The sequence below is a fragment of the Balaenoptera physalus genome (genome assembly GCF_965194825.1).
Source record: "Balaenoptera physalus genome assembly, chromosome: 2".
Classification (NCBI taxonomy): Eukaryota; Metazoa; Chordata; class Mammalia; order Artiodactyla; family Balaenopteridae; genus Balaenoptera; species Balaenoptera physalus.
The window spans coordinates 109,300,602-109,325,449 of NC_138883.1; the positions used below are offsets into that span (position 1 = coordinate 109,300,602).

Sequence of the window (24,848 nt, forward strand, 5' to 3'; positions counted from 1 at the left end):
TTTGCCAGGCCGTTCAGCTTGTGGGATCTTAGTTCTCCGACTAGGCATCGAACGCTGGCCCCAGCAGCAGTGAAAGCTCCGGGTCCTTACCACTGGACCACCAGGGAATTCCCTATTTACAGGGATTTAAAAAAAAACAAAACTTTTTAGAATGGTGTGAAACAAGAAAAAAACAGTGAATTGTGTATACATACATACATTAAAAGAAACATTATTATAATAATAAAACGTTTTCCCGAGACCTGTATGGTCTCAGAATTCCTTAAAAATATGTCATATGTGCCAAGGGCACATCCCTGGCACGTAGTGAACATGATTTTAGAATAAGAGCTCATAACTATTTTCCTTCCCTATGCTTATCTTTAGAACTCACAATACGCCCTGGGCAATGATTTTCACTCTCTGAATACCACACACAAAACCTGATCAAAAGAATTTGCCTTAGGATGTACTTTGTTAAATGTGCACTTGAAAGGCAAACCTGAAAGTGTAAGCATGGCATTAATTCTCTCCAATAAATTATGCTTGGACTTTCAGAATAAAGGCTTCTCAGTACTTTAACAGAATCAACAACTACTTTGTGTTTTTGAATTACAGAATCTAGACAGCAGATGAAATTAACATTATAATAGGAGGAAAGGTACTGCAAATTACCTGTAGCTTTGTCTAAATCTTAGTGTCTAAGATTACAGCCAAAGTCCTATCAGAAAAATCAACAAGCCCTAGGGTATCCCTCCTTGTTCTTTGTCATATGCCCCTCTCAATACACAATGTTTCTTCAATGCACATTTTTTCCTTTTCAGTTAAGTGGCTTCTACAAAGGCCTGAATTACCTAATTCCGAGATCCTTGCAGAGATTAGAACTGAGCTGAGAATCTGCTGGTCTTTTCTCTTAGTCCACATGCCAAGTAAATTGCTGGAAAGAATTGCAAATATACCTTTGCACACAGGGGCAATCTGCATATTACTATAGCTGTGTTTGTATGTCTGTCTTGTTAATGCCAATTATGATAAGGAAGGATGCAAATTAGAGTAAAAACTCAGGAAAAAAGCAGTGATGCCTAGTAAAAATTCTTAATTTAAATGTTTGCTTTGCAGAAGTGCTTCTCCTTTACAGTTAAAATAGTTCTGTGGTGTGAACCTGAAAATTTTAAAGGCCTAAGGCATTAAGAAAAGTTATAGTATGTACAAATGAAATTTCTGCCTAAATTTATACAAAAGAATATCTTTAAGTCATATTAAATAGGTGTGCTTGCTTTGCTCAGGCATAAATTCATTTTAATAAATGGTAATACGGTAAATGGCATTACATTACATACATTACAAACTAGAGATTTCAATCAATAACATATTCCTTATGAAAAAGAACACTTTTATTCTTGAGGACCTAGTAATTTCATCATAATGTGTGATATACTAAGTCTTATTGTACAAAACGCTTGTCAGTCTGTCTTCAAGAAGTTATCATTTTAGTTATGGGAACAGAACAGATATAAAAACAGGTAAAGGATTTGGATATGTTATAATTAGTATTAAATGTAGCAGATATCTATGAAGAAACAAAACTTGTACCCACTATTTATGAAAATTCAGTCTTTTTAAGCTGGAAAGCCATATATTTTGCAAATTAACAACAAAGATAATCCAAACTCAATGTAAATCAACACACATATGATTTTGATTATTTATGTCGGTGAAAACACTAACATAAAAAGGTGAAACAACATCCAGTTGATGTAATTATTTAGCATAAATAGCCTAATGGGAATGAAGAGCCTATCCATGTAACACAAGCCAGTCAAATTGATCCATGAAATATATCAGAAGACATTATGTTATGCTCTCCAGAAAAATCTGGCTAAATTTTCCCCAGTCCGTTGTCCCAATGGAGTAGGGAAGTAGCAAAAGACCCTTAAATCTGGTCATCTTGAGTTGAAATACCTTTAATTTCTTAAAAATCAACACAGAGAATTTATATAGAAGGTCTTCAAAGCCAAATCACAGCACCTGTTTTTATTAAAGTTTTTTTTTTTTTTTTTTCTCCCTCGAGCTTGCAGAGTTGTCTTGGCCCTCCTGGAAAAGACTTGGCTCAAAAAAGCAAAAAGAGGTTTTAGGAGCGTGAATCAGGTATTAGACTACAAGGGGTATTAATAAAACCACTACCACCAGAGCAAATCCTTACAGCGTTTACTCTAGCTTTCAAGTGCTATTTTAAATATTTTACATAAAACCAGAACAGTTTAAAAACTGGACCCTCAGGTTACGGGGTATTGTTTTGTTTTTTCCTAAACTGTAGTTTTTATAGGTATTTGTATTGTCTTAGCAGATTTCCCAATTCTCGAGTCCTACATTTAACGACGCGGAAGAACCACTCGCAGATGGACCTCTGATACAAGCGGCAACATCAGGAAGCGGGCAGAAGCAGGAGGAGGCACAGGTGGGAGGGATCTGTGCTGGGGGCGGTGCTACCGCGCGGGGCAGTGCAGGCTGACGGAACCCGCGCGAGCGAGGTCGGTGTTGCGCAGGGGACTAGTCCGTAGTGGGACGCCGAGCTTTCGCAGCCCAGCTGGTTCCGGCTGGGGAAAAATGGCGGTGACTGGGGCGGTGTCCCGGGAGCAGCTGGTGGGCTGGTGCACCCAGCAGTTGCGGAAGACTTTCGGCCTGGATGTCAGTGAGGAGATCATACAGTAAGACCGGTTCGGGTCAGAGGCGGGAAGGAGCTCTGGGATGTGCACTGGATGAGCAAACGGGGAAACGGAGAGGGCTAAAAAGTTGATGAATGAGAGTGAAGAAATGTGATAAAAGGGCTGCGGTCTATCTACGAGAGCCGAATTTTGACCTCTGGCTTTATAGTTTAGGTTCTGGAATAGGGTGTCATGCTCCACAATCGGCTGGTGGGGCCTTTTTTCCCCAGGAAAACGCCGAATCCCTGATAATTAGACCTGTAAATCTGTCCCAGGAACCAGTTTCCTTATAGATTTTGGAGAGAAGGGGCAAGCCAAATTGTCTTTCCAGAAATTCCTTACTCTGAACATTTCAGTTTGCCCGATCCGGGTTGTGTCAAATAGGACCTGAAATTTAAATGGGGGTAGCGTGGTACTGTGTAAAAAATAGCTCCTGACTCGGGAGTCCCGGTTCTATTTTCTGTGGTCATTCACCAGTTTTGGAGCCTTAGGCAACTTAATTTTCCATCTTTGTACCTTAGTTTCCTCGTCTGTAAAATGAAAAATTAGCAGAGATTATCTTTAATAACGCGTTATGATTGTAATGAAGTGGAAATGCTGACATGATTTAATATCTGCTTTCAACTGATTTAACTTTTCTTTTTTTGGCGATACTGCATGCCAGGACAACAAAGACGGTTGATGAGTGAGGAGGTGGGGGAAGTGCAGTGTATCGAGGAGCATAGGAAAAAGGACTCTCATTAAGATTTGAGAAACTCGTAAGGTTAACTGCAAGGGATGAATTTAACTTGAGAACTAAAAGATGGGTAGGTGGCAGTGCAGAGTTCAGGAGGAGGGAAAAACTTCTACAAAAACTGGACTTAAAGAACCTGGAAGTGTTTCTTGATTTGATTCCTTGCTCATTGTCGCTGAAACCTAAATTGCAGTTCTAGGGCTTTTGTAGGAAGTAAGGTGAATTTCTGATTTTGGGAGAAAATAGACTTGTTGACAAGGAGAGAGTTAAGAGAGCCAATTTTAGAGGATTATTTTGAACACTGGAATAGACTATCAAAAAAAACTCAGTTAAGCAAATATATGATATCACTTATATGTGGAATCTAAAAAATAACACAAATGATTTTATTTACAAAACAGAAACAGACTCACAGACATAGAAACAAACTTATGGGTACCAAAGGGGAAAGGGGGGGGAATAAATTAGGAGTATGAAATTAACAGATACACACTACTGTATATAAAATAGTTAAACAACAAGGATTTACTGTATAGCACAGGGAACTACGTTAAATATCTCGTAATAACCTACTGTGGAAAAGAATCTGAAAAAAATATGTAACTGAATCACGTTGCTGTACACCTGAAACTAACACAATATTGTAAATCAACCAGACATCAATTTTAAAAAATTGACAAAAAATATTTTTTAAAAAGACAAAAAAAGCACAGCCAAATTGTATGGCTTGGCTTTACCCTTGTTTGAAGGCAAGATCAGGTTAAGTAGTTTTCAGGCATTTTTTAAAGCAGTGGAATGCTGTCAAATGAAATAATGAAGCTTTGTAATATACCAAACAGAAAAAAGTCAATCAGTTAAAAAAAAAAAAGATTGAGTCTATTTTTGATGAATCAACAATGGAGTATGAATAGTTGCAATCTTCTCAGTCTCAGAATCCAGTTGTATTTTGTTGCTTACACAGTATTAGGAAAATTCCTAAGTCTCATAGATTGTGGTTTAATAGCTCATTGTGCAGCCTTAGGTTTTCCACAGTTAAACTTATCCACACCCTTAAAAGAGGAGTGCTCAGAAATTTCTGTTTTAAAGTTGAAGCAATAAGTATGGCTGTACACCTGCTTGCATTTAAAAATATTTATAAATATAAGTTAGACAAGAATTATTCAAAACTTAAAATAAGCCCTAAAGCTACCTATAATATAATGCTATTGGAACCACTTCCTAGGTTTTCACTAGTTATTGCACAACAGGCTATGATGGCACAATGAAAGTGTTGGCTGTGTAAATTTGCTGTGCCTTTTCTTGCCTGATATTAATTGAGAATTACCCAGGTGTACTATACTAGTGTGCTAGCTAGAACAATTTGACATGAGCAGCCTGAATTTTTTAAAAAGACAGCACAGGGCTTCCCTGGTGGTGCAGTGGTTGAGAATCTGCCTGCCGGTGTAGGGGACATGGGTTCGAGCCCTGGTCCGGGAAGATCCCACATGCCGCGGAGCAACTAGGCCCATGTGGCGCAACTACTGAGCTCTGCGCTCTGGAGCCCGTGAGCCACAACTACTGAGCCCATGTGCCACAACTACTGAAGCCCACGCATCTAGAGCCCGTGCTGTGCAACAAGAGAAGCCACTGCAATGAGAGGCCCGCGCACCGCAACGAGGAGTAGCCCCTGCTCACTGCAACTAGAGAAAGCCCGCACACAGCAACGAAGACCCAACATAGCCAAAAATAAATAAATAAAATAAATTTATTAAAAGAAAAAAAAAAAGACAGCACAGAGCTACTACCTTCCTAATCAGTGATACATTTATGAGACCTTAAGGTCTATGCACAGAGTTAGCAAAATAAACTTTGTTCCACAATCTGCATTAGTTCATGTTTTGGATGAATCTATTTTGTTAAGATTTGGTACATAACACATTTGAATATATGTTGTTCTTTATTATACTTTGTTAAATAGTTAAATGACATTTATTCAATTGTTTCTGAAACTTTAAATAATTCCCTAGTGGTTTGAATACTCCAGAGTTAAATGATCCTTGAGGTTCCTTGCAGCTCTGTGAGTTCTTGATGCCAATTAATCTTTTAATGGGGCCTGGTAAGTTTGGGGATCAAGTTGATTAAACCTTGAAAGTCCTGGAAAACAGTTGTGTATTTTTTTAAAAATTTTATGATGGATTAGAAGATGCTCTTAAAGAGGCACAAAGGCACAGGTTTATTCACTTATAGATTGTAACTCTGCAAATCCACCACCACATTAGGAAAAGAACCCAGTACATGTATTACCAAGGATGGGACAATTACATGATTTTTTTTTAAATTTAAAGGATATAGCATTATTGTAATAATTTTTCTTACATTTCATACCAGTGTATCTACTTTACAGTTTCTTCAGATCATATAATGCTTTCATGGTCTGATATCTTAATTTTTTCACTTCTTACTTCTCTAATGACGTGACATAGTCCCTGTAGAAAACTAAAAAAATCAGAAAAGCTTAAAGGAGGAAACAAAGATTACCATAATACCACAACCCAGAGATAACCATCATTTCTCTCTTAGTGTTTTTTCCTATGCATATTATAATACATTTTCAAAATATATTCATTGTAGGGAAAAAAAAAATAAAAATAAACCCAAACTCTTTTTAATCATCTCTCTTAGTGGTAATCATTTTGGTGTATAACCTTCTAGCCTTTTTTCTACACGTAAGTGTATGGATATGTACATTCCTTTTATAGCAATTGGGATCATATGCTGTACAGTCTGTCCTACTATTTCACTTTATATGAGAGTGTTTTCTCAAGTAATAATAATTACTGAGAAATTACTGAATTACTGAATTCCCTGGCAGTCCATTGGTTAGGACTCCGTGCTTTCACTGCCAAGGGCACAGGTTCAATCCCTGATTGGGGAACTAAGATCCCACAGCTGCATGGTATGGCCAAAAATAATAATAATAATAAAGTAAAATAAACAAGTCAGTGATTTTTTAAAAATAATAATTATTCAAAAATTTCACTTTTTGTGGTCGCATATTATATTTTGTAAAGTCCAAAAACTTGAATTCATTTGCCCCTTTCATTGATGAATGTTTTAAATAGTTTCCAGTTTTACACTAACTCAAATAATGATGTAGTTAATTTTTTTGCATAAACTTTCCTGTGTCTCTTATTTCTTAGAGAGTTCTGTAAATGGAGTTATTGGATTCTTTTTAAGGCACTTTAAATACATTGGCTGCTTGATTTATAGAAAAGTTGTACTGACTTGTACTCCCACCCCATTTCACTTTTAGGAACCCTTCATACCATTTTCTTAAAATAGATCTGCTCATTCTGATGTGATGCTGATCTTGATTTATAATTTTTAAGAATGTTAAATCAGTAACTGGTTAGCTTGTAGTATATATTCATATTTTTAGCAAAAAAGAAATTTTAGGTTTTGCAGTATAAACATGAAATAATTTGTATTGTTCCTAGGAAAATATAATGACTGCAGATGTGTAGTTATGGAAAGTATTCTTTTTTTTTTTAATAACAGTTATTTTTAACAGTTTTTTTGAGATGTAATTTTTATTCAAGTCACTTGTTTTAAATGTAAAATTTGATGAGTTTTGACAAGTATATATAGCCTTGTAACCATCCCTCAGTCAAGACATAAGTAGTCCTTGCTTTGCACAGTAGTATGGAACCGTAAAAATGACCATGCAATCTGCAATAAAAAAGTCTTAATAAAATGGTCTTAATTAAAAAATGGGGAAATTTTTGATTATTCCATGACCTTCAAAAATGTTTGTCAAAATATTAAAAACTATCCTGCTGTCGGAATAGAGAAATTTAAAAAATAGTAAAACAAACACTTATTTAGTACACTGTAAATTTTTAAAAAATTTTTATTTTATATGGGAGTGTAGTTGATTAACAATATTGTGTTAGTTTCAGGTGTACAGCAAAGTGATTCAGTTATACATGTACATGTGTCTATTCTTTTTCATTCTTTTCCCATTTAGGTTAGAAAGTATTCCTATGTTAAGGACAGCTCCACAAACCTATCTTCAAAACACTGATTTGATTCTAGAAATACAAGAAGATTACATGAAGGTTATATTATGAACTACTTGAGGTCAGAGTCTTTGTTCTAATCAAATTTATATCCCTAGCATCTAACCTAGGACTTGGCTCAAAATAAACACTCTAATGGATTAATGAATGTTTTTTACTACCTTGATCTCTGTTACGATTATTGAAAAACATAGTATAAGCTAGCCTTGTTTTAACAACTTATTTCTTTGCTTCTTGAGGTATGTTTTGTCAATTGAGAGTGCTGAAGAGCTACGAGAATATGTTACTGACCTTCTTCAGGGAAATGAGGGCAGAAAAGGTCAATTCATAGAAGAGCTTGTAACTAAATGGCAAAAGAATGATCAGGAGCTGATTTCTGATGCTCTGCAGCAGTCCTTCAAAAAAGATGGTAAGTTAAGTTAATGTAATTAACTTAAGTAAGTTAAAGTAAAGGTTGAAATATTGGTAAATTAGCTGGTTTATAGGACCTGGTATGTTCTGTCACCCATATTTCCTCATGACTAACTTAAGCAGAATCATATGTATACATGTTTTTAGTTCAGTTCTACTTGATCTGTAATGAGTATTGTTTTAGTTCAGACTTTTTCAACTTAAAAAATATCACAAAAATACTTGTTTATAGATACAAATGTGGCTTTAGAATAACTTGAAAAATTTATACATAGATTAAAGAAAAACTTTAGTTATGTGTATACATGAATGTAAGTAAATGTTGACCAGTTTTAGTATGAACAGCATTTAGAAGTAACTATTAAGTTAAACAGTACAAAAGATGAGCACCAAACTAAATAAGTCATTATTATTATACAGTCTAAAATATCAGATTTTAATTAAACTTTTTTTTTTTTTTTTGGGTGTGCCGCACGGCTTGCGGGATCTTGGTTCCCACACCAGGAATTGAATCCAGGCCCTTGGCAGTGAAAATGCAGAGTCCTAACCACTGGACTGCCAGGGAATTCCCTTTAATTTAATTTTAGCCAGTAGTCTTTATTATTGACTACAATCTTGAAAATGATGGTTTAAATTTAATTCTGATTTGAGAGGAAAATATAATTTGAAAACCTGCCTGACTTCTTATCTTGACTCTAAATATTAAGCATTGCCTTCTCTTTATTAGCTATTAATTCACCAATGAATCCTACTATTTCCAATCTATCTATGTACATATATATATATATATATATATATATATTTTTTTTTTTTTTTGTCTTCTTCTTTAAAGAAATTTTAGATGGGCAGAGGTCAGGAGACCAGCTAAAGAGGAGTAGGCGGAAAGGGAGAAACAGACAGGAAGTTCCTGCATTTACTGAACCTGATACAACCATAGAGGTCAAAACACCTTTTGATTTGGCCAAGGTGAGTGCTTGGAAAATGAGGCTTTTCTGGCTATATGGAGAAGAGCAAACAACTGATACATTTCATAGAGCAAAGGGTGTAAATTGGTCTAGAATGGCAACTTTTCAACAAATGCATGAATTTTAGAGAGTGATAATGATAACATATTACTTTCTATATGGTAGATATTTTTTGACAACCTGATTAAATAAGTATTAAAAGGACATCTTCGGGCTTCCCTGGTGGCACAGTGGTTAAGAATCCACCTGCCAATGCAGGCAACACGGGTTCGAGCCCTGGTCCGGGAAGATCCCACATGCCGCAGAGCAACTAAGCCCGTGTGCCAGAACTACTGAGCCTGCACTCTAGAGCCCGCGAGCCATGACTACTGAGCCCGTGTGACACAACTACTGAAGCCCACGTGCCTAAAGCCTGTGTTCCACAACAAGAGAAGACACCGCAATGAGAAGCCCTCGCACCACTACGAAGAGTAGCCCCCACTCCCTGCAACTAGAGAAAGCCCATGCGCAGCAACAAAGACCCACTGCAGCCAAAAATAAATAAATTAAATAAATAAATTTATTAAAAAAAAAAAAGGGACTTCTTCGCTTAGAGATTATAGATAGATAGATAGATGTGATAGAAAATATTTAATGAAATACACCAGGACTTCAATTTCAACATTTTTTGTGGCTTTGTACTAAAAGAATGCACAATTCTAGCTGTTTTAAGAGCGTTCCTATTTTAGGCCATTCACTACCCATCATCATCATCATTATTTAGCATTTAGAGCTCTTTCATATTCTCTCTTGGCTCTAAAAATAGCCCTGTGAGGTAAGCAGAAATATTTATATTCAGGGCAATTTGACAAGCTAAATTTCCCAGCAGAAGGGAATAGTTAATTATGCTAAGATGGAAGAGTAGTGATCAAAAAATTCTGAGTGATGACCATGCAAAAAAACATGGAAAAGGGTTTCCAAAATAATGTGAACTTAAAAAAAATAGTCTTAAGCCTTTTATTAATTGGAATAAAATGAGCACGACTATCAGAAGCGAAGGAAAAAACACAAATGACCAATAAACATTAAAAATGTTTATCTTTACTAGTAATTAAGGAGTCCAGTTTGTCACCCTAATTGCCTGGACTCTCCTGGTTTTAGCACTGAAAAGTCCTGTATTCTGAGATTTCCCCTAAGTCCTGGGCAAACAAGGATGGTTGGTTACTTTACTAGTAATCAAATAAATACACATTAAATCCCTGAGATATGGCATATCAAATTGTCAAAGATTTTATTTAAAAAAATTTTTTTGGCCATGCCATGCAGCGTGCGGGATTTTAGTTCCTGGACCAGGGATTGAACCTGCGCCCCCTGCAGTGGAAGCTTGGAGTCTTAACCACTGGACTGCCAGGGAAGTCCCTCAAAGATTTTAAAAACAGATACAGTGATGATGAAGTTGTATTAAAACAGGAACCTCCTATACACTACTGGTGGCAATGTAAATTGGTTTAAGCTTTCTGGGGGCAGTTTGGCAGCATATATCAAGAACTGTGGAAATGTTCATATACGTCTGACTTATTAATATGACTTAAATATCTAACAAAGTAATCAGAAATGCACACAAAAAATGTATGTTCTGTATAATGTTATTTATAATATTGAAAATATGAGCTGACCTGATTTTTTAGCAGTAAGAGACAGATTAAATAAATTATTGTTCCCTCATTTGGTGGGATATCATGCAGCTCATTTCTTTTTTTTTTTTAATAAATTTATTTAATTAATTAATTTATTTTTGGCTGCGTTGGGTCTTCGTTGCTGTGCGTGGGCTTTCTCTAGTTGCGGGAAGCAGGGGCTACTCTTCACTGCAGTGCACGGACTTCTCATTGCAGTGGCTTCCCTTGCTGTGACGCACAGGCTCTAGGTGCGTGGACTTCAGTAGTTGTGGCACACAGGCTCAGTAGTTGTGGCTCGCGGGCTCTAGAGTACAGGCTCTGTAGTTGTGGTGCACGGGCTTAGTTGCTCCGCAGCATGTGGGATCTTCCCGGACCAGGGCTTGAACCCGTGTCCCCTGCATTGGCAGGCGGATTCTTAACCACTGAGCCACTAGGGAAGCCTGCTCATTTCTTTTTAAAGCCGTGGTGTATACAGAACCATTGTTCCTAGGGGAAATACAGGGTTAGGTTTCTGGGAGCCTCTGATCACATTTCCATCAACCAATCAAAACATAACCTCATTTTATGTGTGTTTCTGTTTAAAGACACTTTATTTAATATATATTGTTGATCATTAACATTGAAGTCAAAGCCAATAGCACTGTAACTCGTGCCTGAAGAAAGCTTATCTAATATACCTTTCTTTTTTATTATTATTATTTATTAATTTTTATTGAATTATAGTTGATGGACAATATTATATGTTATAGGTATACAACATAGTGATTCACAATTTTTATTTTATTTTATTTTTTTAATTTTTATTTTTATTTATTTTTGGGGGGCTTGCAGGATCTTAATTCCCCCACCAGGGATTGAACTCTTGCCCCCTGCAGTGGAAGTATGGAGTCCTGACCATTGGACTGCCAGGGAATTCCTGGTGATTCACAATTTTTAAAGTTTACATTCCACATATAGTTATTATAAAATATTGACTGTATTCCCTGTGTTGTACAATGTATCCTTGTAACTTATTTATTTTATACATAATAGTTTGTACCTCTTAATCCCCTACCCCTATCTTTTATTCTCTATATATCTGTGAGTCTGTTTCTATTTTGTTATATTCACTAGTTTATTTTTTAGATTTCACATATAAGTGATATCATACAGTATTTGTTTTTCTCTGTCTGACTTATTTCACTTAGCATAATACCCTTCAAGTCCATCCATGTTGTTGCAAATAGCAATTTTTCATTCTTTTTATGACTGAATAGTATTCCATTGTGTATATATACCACATCTTTATCCATTTATCTGTTGATGGACACTTAGGTTGCTTCCATATCTTGGCAGTTGTAAATAATGTTGATATGAGATTGGGTATATGTATCTTTTCAAATTAGTGTTTTCATTTTTTTTTGGATATATACCCAGGAGTGGAATTGCTGGGTCATATGGTAGTTCTACTTTTAGTTTTTTGAGAAACCTCCATACTGTTTTCTTTTCTTTTTTAATTTATTTATTTTATTTTATTTATTTTTGGCTGTGTTGAGTCTTTGTTGCTGTGTGCAGGCCTTCTCTAGTTGTGGCGAGCTGGGGCTACTCTTCGTTGCGGTGCACAGGCGTCTCATTGCAGTGGCTTGTCATTGGAGAGCATGGGCTCTAGGCACGCGGGCTTTAGTAGTTGTGGCTTGCAGGCTCAGTAGTTGTGGCTCGCAGGCTCTAGAGCGCAGGCTCAGTAGTTGTGGTGCACGGGCTTAGTTGCTCCGCAACACGTGGGATCTTCCTGGACCAGGGCTCGAACCCATGCCCCCTGCATTGGTAGGTGGATTCTTAACCACTGTGCCACCAGGGAAGCCCCTCCATACTGTTTTCCACAGTGACTATACCAAGTTAACATTCCCACCAGCAGTGTATGAGGGTTCCCTTTTTTGCACATTTTCACCAACATTTGTAATTTGTGGTCTTTTTCATGATAGCCATTCTGAGAGGTGTGAGGTGATATCTCATTGTGGTTTTAATTTGCATTTCTCTGATAATTAATGATGTTGAGCATCCTTTCATGTAATATACCTACTTTCCATATAAGGTACAGCCTCTTGTGCTTAGGAACATTAGATAGCACTTCCTATTATGCATGGGGGCCATATTAAATGGTGAGATTGCCAACAAAAAGCACAGAAATGCAAAGAAATGGCACTAAACAGACTTAGGATACTTGTTTACAGTATGAGAGCTGAAGCAAGAAGGCAGATCACTGCATTGCTCAACCTTAGCTGGAAATGTGTGCATTTGGTGACTCAAATGTTTTGCCATTCTGTCCGTGTCCGTGAATGCCTGTGAAAGCACCTGGAGTATTGATTTGGGGATTACAAATAAATATTAGCAAGTAGGCAAATTTGAAGATCTGGAACCATGAAAAATGATGGTCAAACTGTATGTCCAGTTCCATTTTTGGACATGTAGGTAAATCTTAAATCTGTCTTCAGTTTTCACAGGCAATTCATTTGGTTATTCAGAAGTTTTTATTGTATGTCTGTTGTGTGTCAAGAACTGATTTAGGCATTTGAGATATAGCAATAAACAAGACTCATTAAGGTTTCTTGCCCTCCTAGAGTTTACATTTTAGTGGTTCAGAGGAGAGGTAGAAAAGATAGTCAAAGAAATTTTTTTGAAGTAATTATATATTGTGAAAACTAACATGAAAGAAATGAAAAGGGCAGTGTGATAGGCAGTTATTGGAAGGGTGGGAGCTAATGTAGGTAGGGTATTCAGGGAAAGCCTTTCTGAGGGAGTGAAATTACAGCTAAGACCTGAACACTGCAAAGGAACCAGTATGTAAAGAGATGGGCTGGGAACAATGCAGAAAGAGGGAATAACAAGTGCAAAGGGGAGATGGAGAAAAGTGTTCTCAGAAGTATCAAAAGCCCTGTGTGGCTGGAGCATAGTGGACAGGGGAAGAATGATGTGTAGGTGAGGCTAGAGAGCACCTGAGGGCCATATGTAAGGCTTTATAGATCATTATAAGTAGCTTGGATTAAGTTTTAAGCACAATGGGAGGAAGCCAGTGAGTGGTTTTGTTTTTCGTTTTTCGTGTTTTTGTTTTTTAATTATTTAACCCCTCCTCCCCACCCCTCTGAATGGTTTTAGGCAGAGGAGTGATATGTTATGAATTTTCTGGCTTGCCCTGTTCTCCCCTTCTCTCCTCTATTACTCTGTCTTTCCTCCTTCTCAATAAATACTTGCTGCCTGTTATGGATAAAAGACCTAATCAAAGCACAGCCCTCAATCCCTCAAATGTGTTATTTTAATGTAACTGGATACTTTAAAGGGAGTGAAATAGAAGTTTCTGCTTAGAGATTTTAGTCTTCCCCTCACAAACATCCCTGAGAGCAAAGGTATAATTGACCAGTCTGAAAAATGGCAACCTGCTAGAATTAGATAACATCCTTAGCACTTGTCTTAGATTTTAGCATTTACCTCCGTTGACTTATTTGATACTGTCCGTATATCTCAAGTTTAGGCTTTGGACATTAGGGCATGTTACCTCTCTTTATAGTAACCAAAGAATTGTTACCTTCATTGTTATAACTCTCCTATCCACTAGGACTCCTGAGATTTTTCTTTGAAACTTCAGTCTCTGGAAATGATTGAGAAACTCCCAATTTAAAGGGAAAGTAGGACTACACCAGAGGAGAGGCATCTATGCACCTTAGGTGTCAAAAGCTGCTGTGGTCTGAATGTTTGTGTACCACTCAGAATTCGTACCTTAAAATGCTAATGCCCAGTGTGAATTAGGAAGTGGGGCCTTTGGGAGGTTCTTATGTCATGGGGGTGGAGTCCTCATGAATGGGGTTAGTGCTCTTATAAAAGAGACCTCACAGTCCCTAGCCCCTTTTGCCACGTACAACACAGTGACCTAAAAGAAGTAATTTCTGTGACCTGGAAGAGGGCCCTTGCCCAACCATGCTTGCATCCTGAACCTGGACCTTCAGCCTCCAGAGCTATAAGAAATAAGTTTCTGTTGTTTATAAGCTACCTAGTCTGTGATATTTTGTTACAGCAGCCAGAATGGACTAAGGCAGAGGCTGATATAGTTCTCTTTTTAAAGTTTTATAACATACATACAGAAGTGAATAAATGAATTTTCACAAACGGACCATACCTGTATAGACAGAAATAAAACATTACCATTCCTCTAAAAAACTCCCATGTGCCCCACAATGATAACCCTCCCAAGGGAACACACCATTTTGACTTTGAACATCATAGATTAGTTTTGCCTGCTTATGAACTTTGTATAAATGGAGTTAAATAGTATATACTCTTTTGTGTCACATGGTTTATCTCATTGCTATATAGGATTTTATTAAGTGAATATTCAATCTACTGTTGAACATTTGGGTAGTTTTCCAATTCTAATGCTGCAATGAATGTTCTTGTATATGTCTTTTGTTGAACATATTTACTCATTTCTGTTGAGTATATGTCCAAGAGGTGAATTGCTGGGTCACAGGATATACATATGCTCAGCTTTAGTAGATACCAGTTTACACTCCTACGAACGGTGTGTGAGAGTTCTAATTGTTCTATATCCTTGCCAACACTCTGTATTTTCTGTCTTTTCAATTTAGCTATTCTGGTTGGTATGCAGTGGTATTACACTGTGGTTTTATTTTGTATTATCTTGATGACTGATGAAGTTGAGCACCTTTTCATGTGTCTGTTGGCTGTTTGGAGATCTTCTTTTGTGAAGTTCCTGTTGAGGTCCTTTGCCCATTTTTCCACTGTGTTATCTGTCTTTTTCTTATTGAGTCAATATTTTATAGATTTTTCTTACTTTACTGATTGTTCTTATTTCCAGATCTGTGAATATCATCTGCTTTTAGAGGCATTTTTGTTTTCTATGATCTCCAATTTAGCTATACCTAAACATGTCACATAAACAGCTTTTATTGCTACATTTACCTTCCACCAGCTATAATACAGGGCTGACAGCTGCTAGCAGAAAAAGCAGAGTATATTAGCTAGTTTTTCTAGGGCATAATCTTTCCTTAGACCCTTGATTATGACTCATTTGTATTTCTCCTACTTCTTTCATGGTTGCTGGGTAGGGTATAAGTTATTATTGAACAGAACTGAGGTTTTTCTCTCTTGACTGTTTTCATCGTCATTAAATATTTGATGTTATTTCTGATATCTTTGTACGATTAGGCACAAGAGAACAGCAGCTCCTTGAAGAAGAAGACGAAGTTTGTCAGTTTATATACAAAAGAGGGACAGGACAAGCTTGCAGTCCTGATCCCTGGTCGCCACACTTGTGATTGCCTGGGCCAGAAGCACAAGCTGATCAATAACTGTCTGATCTGTGGGCGTATCGTCTGTGAGCAAGAGGGTTCTGGCCCCTGCTTGTTCTGTGGTACTCTGGTAAATTGTCTCTTTCCTATTTTACTACTCTTCAGTTTTATACATAGGGACATTCACACCCCTAGTAATTTCTCTTTTTCTTAGTAAATTTCTTCCCTAAGGTGTCCAGTAAATTCTTTTTTTTTTTTTAATTTTATTTTTTTTTATTGAAGTATAGTTGATTTACATTGTTGTGCCACCAGTAAATTCTTGTAGCAGGAACTTTAGTCAAAAACCCAAGTTGATATCCTAGAACTGAAGCCTATTTGTGAGAAGCGTTTTGAGAACATACCTTGTTGAGGGATCCAAGTCTTGTGTCAGATTAAGTTCAGTTCAGGAAAACTTCAGGGCCTGAAATGTCAAAAATTTTTGTCAGTCTTCAGATGTGGCTCATATTCCTAGGGTTACAGAGCCACTGTGATGTAATCCTCACGTCTATAGCTTCTTTCTCCAGAACACCTCCTTTTTATAGCTCCTCATTATCTGAGTAAGTGACCTCAAAAGTGTAGTTGTAATGACTCTTTTACAAACACCCTAGTGAGTTGTCTGGAAGGCTTATTCTGCCAGTTGAGCTGACTGGCAGAAGCAATGGCATTTGGTATTGGTGAAGGTATACATTTTGTGTTGCTTTGTTTTCCCTTCTCTGGTGGGGCCTTTAATTTTTTAATATACTCAGATAATAAGCTGATAGACAATGGATGACCTGAAAAATGTAGTATCTAACATCAAAAATGTTCATAAAACAGCAGTAAATGTCTTCCCATGTGGGGCTTTTCTCTAGAGAACCACCCTACAGCTGCTGTGTGCCACTCAGGCAACTGCTAACAAGTACAGTGTTTTCTGTTAGGTCCCTTGGATCCTTCGGTTCAAGAAACAGAGTAATGTAAAGTAGATTGGCCTTGAGGTCCTGCAGTTTCATAAACTTAATATGAAATTGTTTTTAAGTAACCCCTTCTGCTTTTAAGTAACCTCCCTTCTTACACTTCTAGTGATTTTATAATAAACAGAACTTTTTCTTTGCTTAATGTGTTTATTACTTTATAAGCAGGTAATGTTTGAAGGCAAAGAAGCAAAATACATATAAAAGCTAGACTAGTTTTCATTGCTTCTTTTTCTGGCTCTTTTTAATAAGACACTTGCGGGACTTCCCTGGCTGTCCAGTGGTTAAGACTCCCTGCTTCCATTGCAGGGGGCATGGGTTCAATCCCTGGTCGGGGAGCTAAGATCCCGCATGCCGCATGGCACAGCCAAAAATAAATAAATAAATAAATAAATAAATAAATAAATAAATAAGACACTTGCTTAGCAATTCTCTTGTAAGACTTGGATTTCACGATTAGAACTGGAAGGCTATAAAAAAAAAAGTCTTGTATATTTTTTCAATATTCTCAGTGGCGGCAAATCTTTATCTTTTGAAAGTAGGTTAGATTTTTTTTTTTTAACTGTCATTCAGGGACACTTGTAGTGAGATCAGGTTTTTGTATGGTTCATAAAAGAAGGGAGAAATGGAAAGAGACTAGGGCAAAACTCATTTGGGTATACTTTTTTTTTGGTATATTTGTCTGGATTAAAAAACACTGACAGTCTATTTTATTGCCATATCTAATGTGTAATTTGAGGTTACTTTTTAAGTATATCAAGCAAACACTATCATTTAACTATTGGATCATGTGTCTTACTCTTATTACTTTATAGGTATGTACTCGTGAAGAACAGGATATTTTACAGCGTGACTCAAACAAGAGCCAGAAACTGCTGAAGAAGCTCATGTCAGGTAGGCAGCAGTCTTCTAATTGGGTCACTGTAGTGATGGATACATTTTGTTGTATCTGTGATTGTTTCTCTTACTTGTATCCTGTTACGTAAGATGCAGTTTATTTACTCGTTTATTTTTTTTTAAGTTCTTATTAAAACCACCTAACATTGAGCAAAAAAACTAATAATAATACTATTGGATTATAACCCAAAGAATAAAATTAATGTCATGAGGTAACTGAATAAATTAATAAATGGGAGAGAAGGGGCTGCTCTTATAGAATTCCAATTAATAAAGTGAAGGAATTATGGTAACAGAAAATCACCATGTCAACACCACAGTAGTATTGATAGTAATTGCTACAGGCAAGATCCACCAATAGATGCTAAAATTACTGGATGAAAGTTTAAGAATTGGAGATGTGCAAGATCGTGAAAGACAAGGAAAGACTGAAGAATCGTCACGGTTTGGAGGAGACTGAGGAGACACTACAACTAATTGCCTTGTAGGATCTTGAATCGGATCCCTAAACAGAAAAAACAGTATTAGTGGAAAAAAAGTTGAAATCCAAATAAAGTCTGTAATTTAGTTAATGGTATTGTACTAATGTTAATTTCTTACTTTTGATAATTGTACTATGGTTATGTGAGATAAGATACTAACATTAAGGGAAGATGAATGAAAGGTATACAGGAACTCTACTTTTTTTGCAACTCTTCAAAGTTTTTTATAGTTGAAAAAGGCATGACAAAAATAGTTAAGGACATTTTTAAAGGGAAAACAATATACTCATTACTTTCCATTTGTGCAAATATTTTGTTCCTGCTTTAATTCATAGTTGTTTTTTAAATATAGATAGATTGGTTGGTATTATGAAGTAGTAATCATAGTGTATATAGAATTTTATGTTTTTCCTTTTTTAACTAAGGTTTTATAATTATTGTTTATGTTGCCATATATTCTTCCTATTTGTAATTTTTAGTGCTTAAAAATAGTCATTAAATTTATTTATTATAATTGATTATCTATTTCCTCATTACTGGATATTTTGACTCTTTCCGAATTATAAATAATACCACAAGGGGTCAACTTTGTTAATATTATATCTTTGATTTGTTTCCTTGGGATAAATTCCTAGGAATGGGATTACTGAGTCAAAGAATATTATCATTTTTGACACTTAAGATGTATTTGCCATATTACTTTACCAAAATATTGTACTAGTCTACAACAATATTAGTGTTTTACCCCAAAACCTGTCACTATTGGGTTTTGACATTTCGTGTTATTTTATTTTTATAGTCGTAATTTTTTATTATTATTATTAATGAGGTAGAACATGTCTCCATATTTTTTTCCATTTGGATTTTTCTAGGGTCGTTGTTATGAGAAAAGGTAGTTCTCAGTGTTTTTCTTATATTCAGAACACAAGAATCAACCTCTCTTTTCTTTTAAGTTTGAAAGAAAGATTTGACAGGACTTTTTTTTTTTTTTTTTAGGACTTTAAATAGGCCTAGAGTTTTAGGTAAAGAGAAAGGTTAGCCTTCATTACAGCTTAGTTGTTTTCCTAACACATTTTATATCTTGGTTCTATCATAATTTATGACTATTTTTTCTGGGATATATAGATTTATGGTATGTTGTCACAAAGGAAGATAACACATGGGCCGAGGAATGAATGTGGGCTTTAGAGTTAGACAGACCTAACTTTATTTTATTTTATTTTAAATTTATTTATTTATTTATTTTCGGCTGCATTGGGTCTTTGTTGCTGCACACGGGCTTTCTCTAGTTGCGACGAGTGAGGGCTACTCTTCATTGCAGTGCACAGGCTTCTCATTGCGGTGGCTTCTCTTATTGTGGAGCATGGGCTCCAGGCGTGCGGGCTTCAGTAGTTGTGGCACATGGGCTCAGTAGTTGTGGCTCGCGGGCTCTAGAGCGCAGGCTCAGTAGTTGTGGCGCACGGACTTAGTTGCTCCGCAGCATGTGGGATCTTCCCGGACCAGGGCTCGAACCTGTGTCCCTTGCATTGGCAGGAGGATTCTTAACCACTGCACCACCAGGGAAGTCCAGACAGACCTAACTTTAAATTTTGTTTCTACCTTTTAATTTCTGACTTAATGAACTCAGTAAATTTACTAATGTTTCTGAATTTCAGTTTCTTTATCTGTAAAACAAAGATAATGTAAGCTGTCTTACAGGGTTATTGTGAGAATTAAGTAATATAGTACGTATGAAGTGCCTTAGCATCTGATAAGTTCTCATTATTCATTTCTGTCCCTCTCTGCAATTTCTTCTCTTTTTTCCTTTTATTATTTAGTTTTTAGCTTTGATATATAAAAGTATGTTTAAAGGTGATATTTAGCCCTACTCAATAAAGTTTTTCTTATAAGGCATTTTTATATTGTGTTGTTAAACAGTTTGTTACCCTTAGTGATCCACATTTCTATAAGGGAAGAAGTGGATCCTTAACATTTATTGAGAATGTATTATGTGTCAAGTGCTGCTTGATGCCTGACAAGTAAAGCCTGGCCTGTGTACCTGTTTGTTTTCCATTGAAATGAATGCTGTCAGTCATTAGGGGCACAGCCAGATCTACTGATATTTTGTTCTTTGCTACACAGCGATACAACTAACTGGTATGATTCACTGACACCATTTGATTTCCTTATTGAATTTCAGGGACAGAGAATCCTGGAAAAGTGGACATCTCTACCAAGGACCTTCTTCCTCATCAAGAGTTGCGATTTAAATCTGGTCTGGAGAAGGCTATCAAGCATAAAGACAAACTGTTAGAGTTTGACAGAACTAGGTATGATGTGGTTAGAATAAAAAATGCTAAGAAATAGAGTAGTCCATTATTTTGGCACTTGATACCTTCTTAGGGTGGACTATGAAAGTGTTTACAACAAAAGAAGAGCCAGATGCTCTGTGGAGGAGGTCTACAGCTTGTTTTTGAATCATGTCTTAATAAGATAGGCTCCCACTGAGAGGATCCTACCCTGCAATATTTTTTGATTCTTGGCAAATGCTGGTGTACCCCATGGAAAGTTGATTTGGGTTGACACAGTTCCCCACTTGTTTCACTTGAAACCATCCGTTTATTCAGTCAGCATATGTTAGAGTGCCTACCATGTGCCAACTGTTGGGGGGCCTCTGGATACTCCATAAGAAACTGTCTCTGGGAGAGTGTTAACACCACCTCATGGGAAGATATGATTTACCCTCCCTTTTTCCTTTGACACTAAATTTGTTTTCTGATTCAATAATGTCCCTAAATTGAGTTTTACACTCCTACACTTTTGTCATTGAGCCCAGTCACCTCTATTTAGGAAACAGATTTATGGATTTGTTAGTTCTATTTTTTATTTTTTTCTCTTTCATTTTTTTCTTCTTTTGGACAAAATATGTATTGAAGACCAATTAGTGGTAAAGAATGTTTAAATAGGACTTAATATGCTCACTTCTCAAGTGGCCATGTGAGAATCCTTAGAAAGACCCTGAATCTCTTACTGTGGTAACTGACTATGTCTATTCCTAGTATTATAATCCTTCGGTTATACACACCTACTACTTTCAAATCATTTGCTGTGAATACATGAGATATACTTTGAAAGCTCTTCGTTAAGTAAGCCCATCACAAGGTTTGTAACTAATATTTGCTCTTCATCCTTAAATATCACTTTTATCCTTACTCAGTGAAACTTACCATTAGAAATAGAGTACGTTTTTTGATAAACAGAAACTGGAAAAGGGTCTCTCCCTGTTGGTGTTGTTGCCCTTATGCTGGTGAGTTTCTAAGGGCGCCAATTTCATTATGTAGGTTTGTGTATAGGACCACTCTCAGTCTACTTTAAAACCTTTATAATTCCAGCTGAGTCCTGAAAAAATGAAATCTGAATCTGATTTCAGTATTTCCCTATGCCTGAATATATCATTACTGATTATTAATTATGCAGTTGAGACTGATTTATGATTTTGGAGTAGTCACTTAACTTCTTTGAGGCCCAGGTTTATTATCTGTAGAAGGAGAGAGTTGGATCATCAAGATTCCTTCTAGTTCTTAATTTCTTTGTTGGTATGATCTTAGAAATAGGCCTGATTGTCATATCTTGGAACTTGGCCCTTGTAAATATGTTAAACGAGGGACTGGGGATAGGGTTGGGGTGGGGATGGGGGAGGTGGTGAAAACTGACATATAGTAGTAGTAGAGTAATAAAGATATCCTAAGAATAAGCTTAGGACTGAGAGTCCAGGATGGAACTCCAGTTTCTAAGGGAAATAGCAGCAATTGGACCTAGCAGGAATAGTCTAGGTCCCAATTGTAGAAGGACTAGGATACTGAGTAAGCTGCCAAGACATGAACTCAGATGTGGCAAAATCAGACATAAGCCCAGTTATAAGAAGGTGAGGGCTGGACTAGTAAGAAAATAGGAGGACAATAGATTATGGTGCTGTGTCTTTTCCTCCCCGAGGGTGAGATTCGTTCTAAGAGCTGAGCTGAGCCTGCAGTGGGAATAAGGTATGTGCAGAAGCTGGAAATCAGGCAGAGTTTGACCTAGTTTTGGAACGTTCTTGAGCATCTATATTTGAGGTAATAACCTTCAGGACAGCAGAAGAGTGAGCTACTTGAAACAGCTTCCAAGTAATCAAGTCCCTGTTTATCAACAGGTGACCTAATTGCCATGTGTTCTTTTTTTTTTCCTTAGCATTCGAAGGACCCAAGTCATTGATGATGAGTCAGATTACTTTGCCAGTGATTCTAACCAGTGGTTGTCCAGAATTGAACGGGAAGCCCTACAGAAACGAGAGGAGGAGCTGAGAGAATTTCGACATGCCTCTCGGCTCTCGAAGAAGATCACCATTGACTTTGCAGGCAGGAAGATCATGGAAGATGAAAATCCTCTAGCTGAGTATCACAGCAAGTAAGTGGGCAACACCAGAAAGGGTCTGAAAGAAGGGGGCAGTTTAACTGTAAAGGATTTGCCCCCCCCCCTTTAATGAGTCTGTTATTTTTGTTAATTTTTAGAGCAACATATTCATTTGGAGTAGAAACATGGAACAGTAGCTAAGAAAATTTTGGAATTGAACAGTGAGGGCCACTTGTCCTACTAGATAACTGCTGTAGTTTTATAAAAAACTGTTTTTAAAACAGTGAGGTACAGTTTGGGCACAGGAATAGATGAATGAAACGTAATAGAATCCAGAAAGAGACCTGTGCATCTGCATTGTGTGTGTACGGGTGTGTGTCTATAGTTGTGTAAAACTTTTCTAAACAGTAAGGGAAGGATTAAATAAATGATGGGCCATCAGCTTTGAAAAAAATCTACATTAGATCTCTACCTCAAAGCATACTGTGAGAATAAGTTTGACTAAAGAGTTAAATGCAGGGACTTCCCTGGTGGTGCAATGGTTAAGAATCCACCTGCCAATGCAGGGGACACGGGTTCGATCTCTGGTTCTGGAAGATCCCACATGCCGCGGAGCAACGAAACCTGTGTGCCACAACTACTGAACCTGCGCTCTAGAGCCTGCGAGCCACAACTACTGAGCCAGCATGCCACAACTATTGAAGCCCATGTGCCCAGAGCCCGTGCTCCACAACAGGAGAAGCCACCACAATGAGAAACCCGCACACCACAACGAGGAGTAGCCCCTACTCGCCGCAACTAGAGAAAGCCCGCACACAGCAACGAAGACGCAACAGAGCCATAAATAAATTAATAAATTAATTAATTAATTAATTAAACAAAAATGTTAAATGCAAGGGAATTTCCTGGCAGTCTAGTGGTTAGGACTCCAAGCTTCCACTGCTGGGGGCCTGGGTTCGATTCCTGGTTGGGGAAGTAAGATCCTGCAAGCCAAGTGGTGCGGCCAAAAAAAAAAAAAAAAAAGAGAGGAAAAGTAAGAGTTAAATGCAAAAGAAATAAAAGGATCAGAAAGAAATAGAATAGTAGAAATTTAGGAGAATATAGTTAATGTCTTGGTATGATAAAGCTCCTTCTAAGCAAGATACAAAACCCAGAAGTCAAAAAGACAAAGATATTTTAAATAACATAAAGAAGTACAGGACTGCGAGAAAACATTTTAAACAGTTTTAACAGTTCAAAAGAGCAATATCCGTAGTATATAAAGAGCTGCAAGTTAAAAAGACACATCTAGTAGAAAAATGGGCAAAGGCTAAGAACAGACAATTTACAGGTGAGGAAATACAAATAGCCAGTAAACATTTGAAAAGATGCTCAACTATTTATCAGAGAAATGCACATTTTGAAACATAATGTATCATTAAATTGTCTGAAATTTATAATTTATAATATTGCATAATCTGTGAGTGTAGGAAAATGGATATGCCCTCTTATTAAGGAAGGGAATATTAAAATGTTAAGTCTCAACACCAAGAGTGAACCCAAATGGAAACTATGGATTTTGGTGATAATGATGTGTCAATGTAGATTGATTAATTATAGCAAATGTACCTCTCTAGTGAGGGATAGCTGATGATGGGGGAGGCTATGCATATGTGAGGGCAGGAGGTAAATGGGAAGTCTCTGAACCTTCCATTCAGATTTGCTGTAACCTAAAGCTGCTCTAAAAAATAAAGTTTATTGAAAAAATTTACATCATAGCCAATTTCAAGTTACCAACATGAAGTCACTGAACAGAGTTGAGAAAAGATACACATATTGGCTCTAGCACAGTACTGAAAAGAAAGTATGTGGAGATCTCACTCCACGTTTTGGAAATGGCATACATATCTCTCTGTCTCTCTGTCTCTGTCTCTCTCTCTCTTACACACTCACACACTCACACACACACACACACACACAAAACTGGATATTGGTGAACACAGTAATGCTTTCTACACGGCCCAGTCCTCGGTCTTTCTCTTTCATTTGTGGCAAATCCATCACAGAATTTTCCTAATCAGAGGTTATTCTATCCCTAAAACAAATTCTACCACTAGCTTCAAAATAATTAATTTGTTCTCAACTATTACATATATGCTACACAGATATAAAGAAAAAATAAAATTATTTCTGGGTGATGGGTTTAGGAATTTTTCATTTTCTTTCTATTAATTTGCATTTTCTAGTTTTTCTGTAATAAACATGGATTGCTTCTATAGTAAGAAAAATCATTTTTATGTGTAAGAAAAATCATTTTTATGTTCAATAAAAAATGGTACAGCCTTTTA

The 24,848-nt window shown here is 36.7% G+C and overlaps 1 protein-coding gene across 6 annotated transcripts in view; it reads left to right on the top strand.

Annotated features, from left to right (window-relative positions):
• The first annotated feature begins 2,514 nt into the window (after positions 1 to 2,514).
• TRIP4 (thyroid hormone receptor interactor 4) overlaps positions 2,515 to 24,848 on the top strand; it is a 67,516-nt gene continuing 45,182 nt past the window's right edge. The window contains exons 1-7 of one of the 6 annotated variants that reach the window (XM_082446712.1): positions 2,515 to 2,687; positions 7,715 to 7,884; positions 8,719 to 8,852; positions 15,703 to 15,915; positions 17,590 to 17,668; positions 20,333 to 20,462; positions 22,360 to 22,575. In XM_082446712.1, coding sequence (XP_082302838.1) covers positions 2,587 to 2,687; positions 7,715 to 7,884; positions 8,719 to 8,852; positions 15,703 to 15,915; positions 17,590 to 17,668; positions 20,333 to 20,462; positions 22,360 to 22,575 — 1,043 coding nt within the window. In that variant the 5' untranslated portion in view covers positions 2,515 to 2,586. Of the gene's footprint in view, positions 2,688 to 7,423; positions 7,537 to 7,714; positions 7,885 to 8,718; positions 8,857 to 15,702; positions 15,916 to 17,589; positions 17,669 to 20,332; positions 20,463 to 22,359; positions 22,576 to 24,848 lie in introns of those variants that run through there. The other 5 variants (XM_082446710.1, XR_014258825.1, XM_082446709.1 and 2 more) reach the window with 5 other exon arrangements.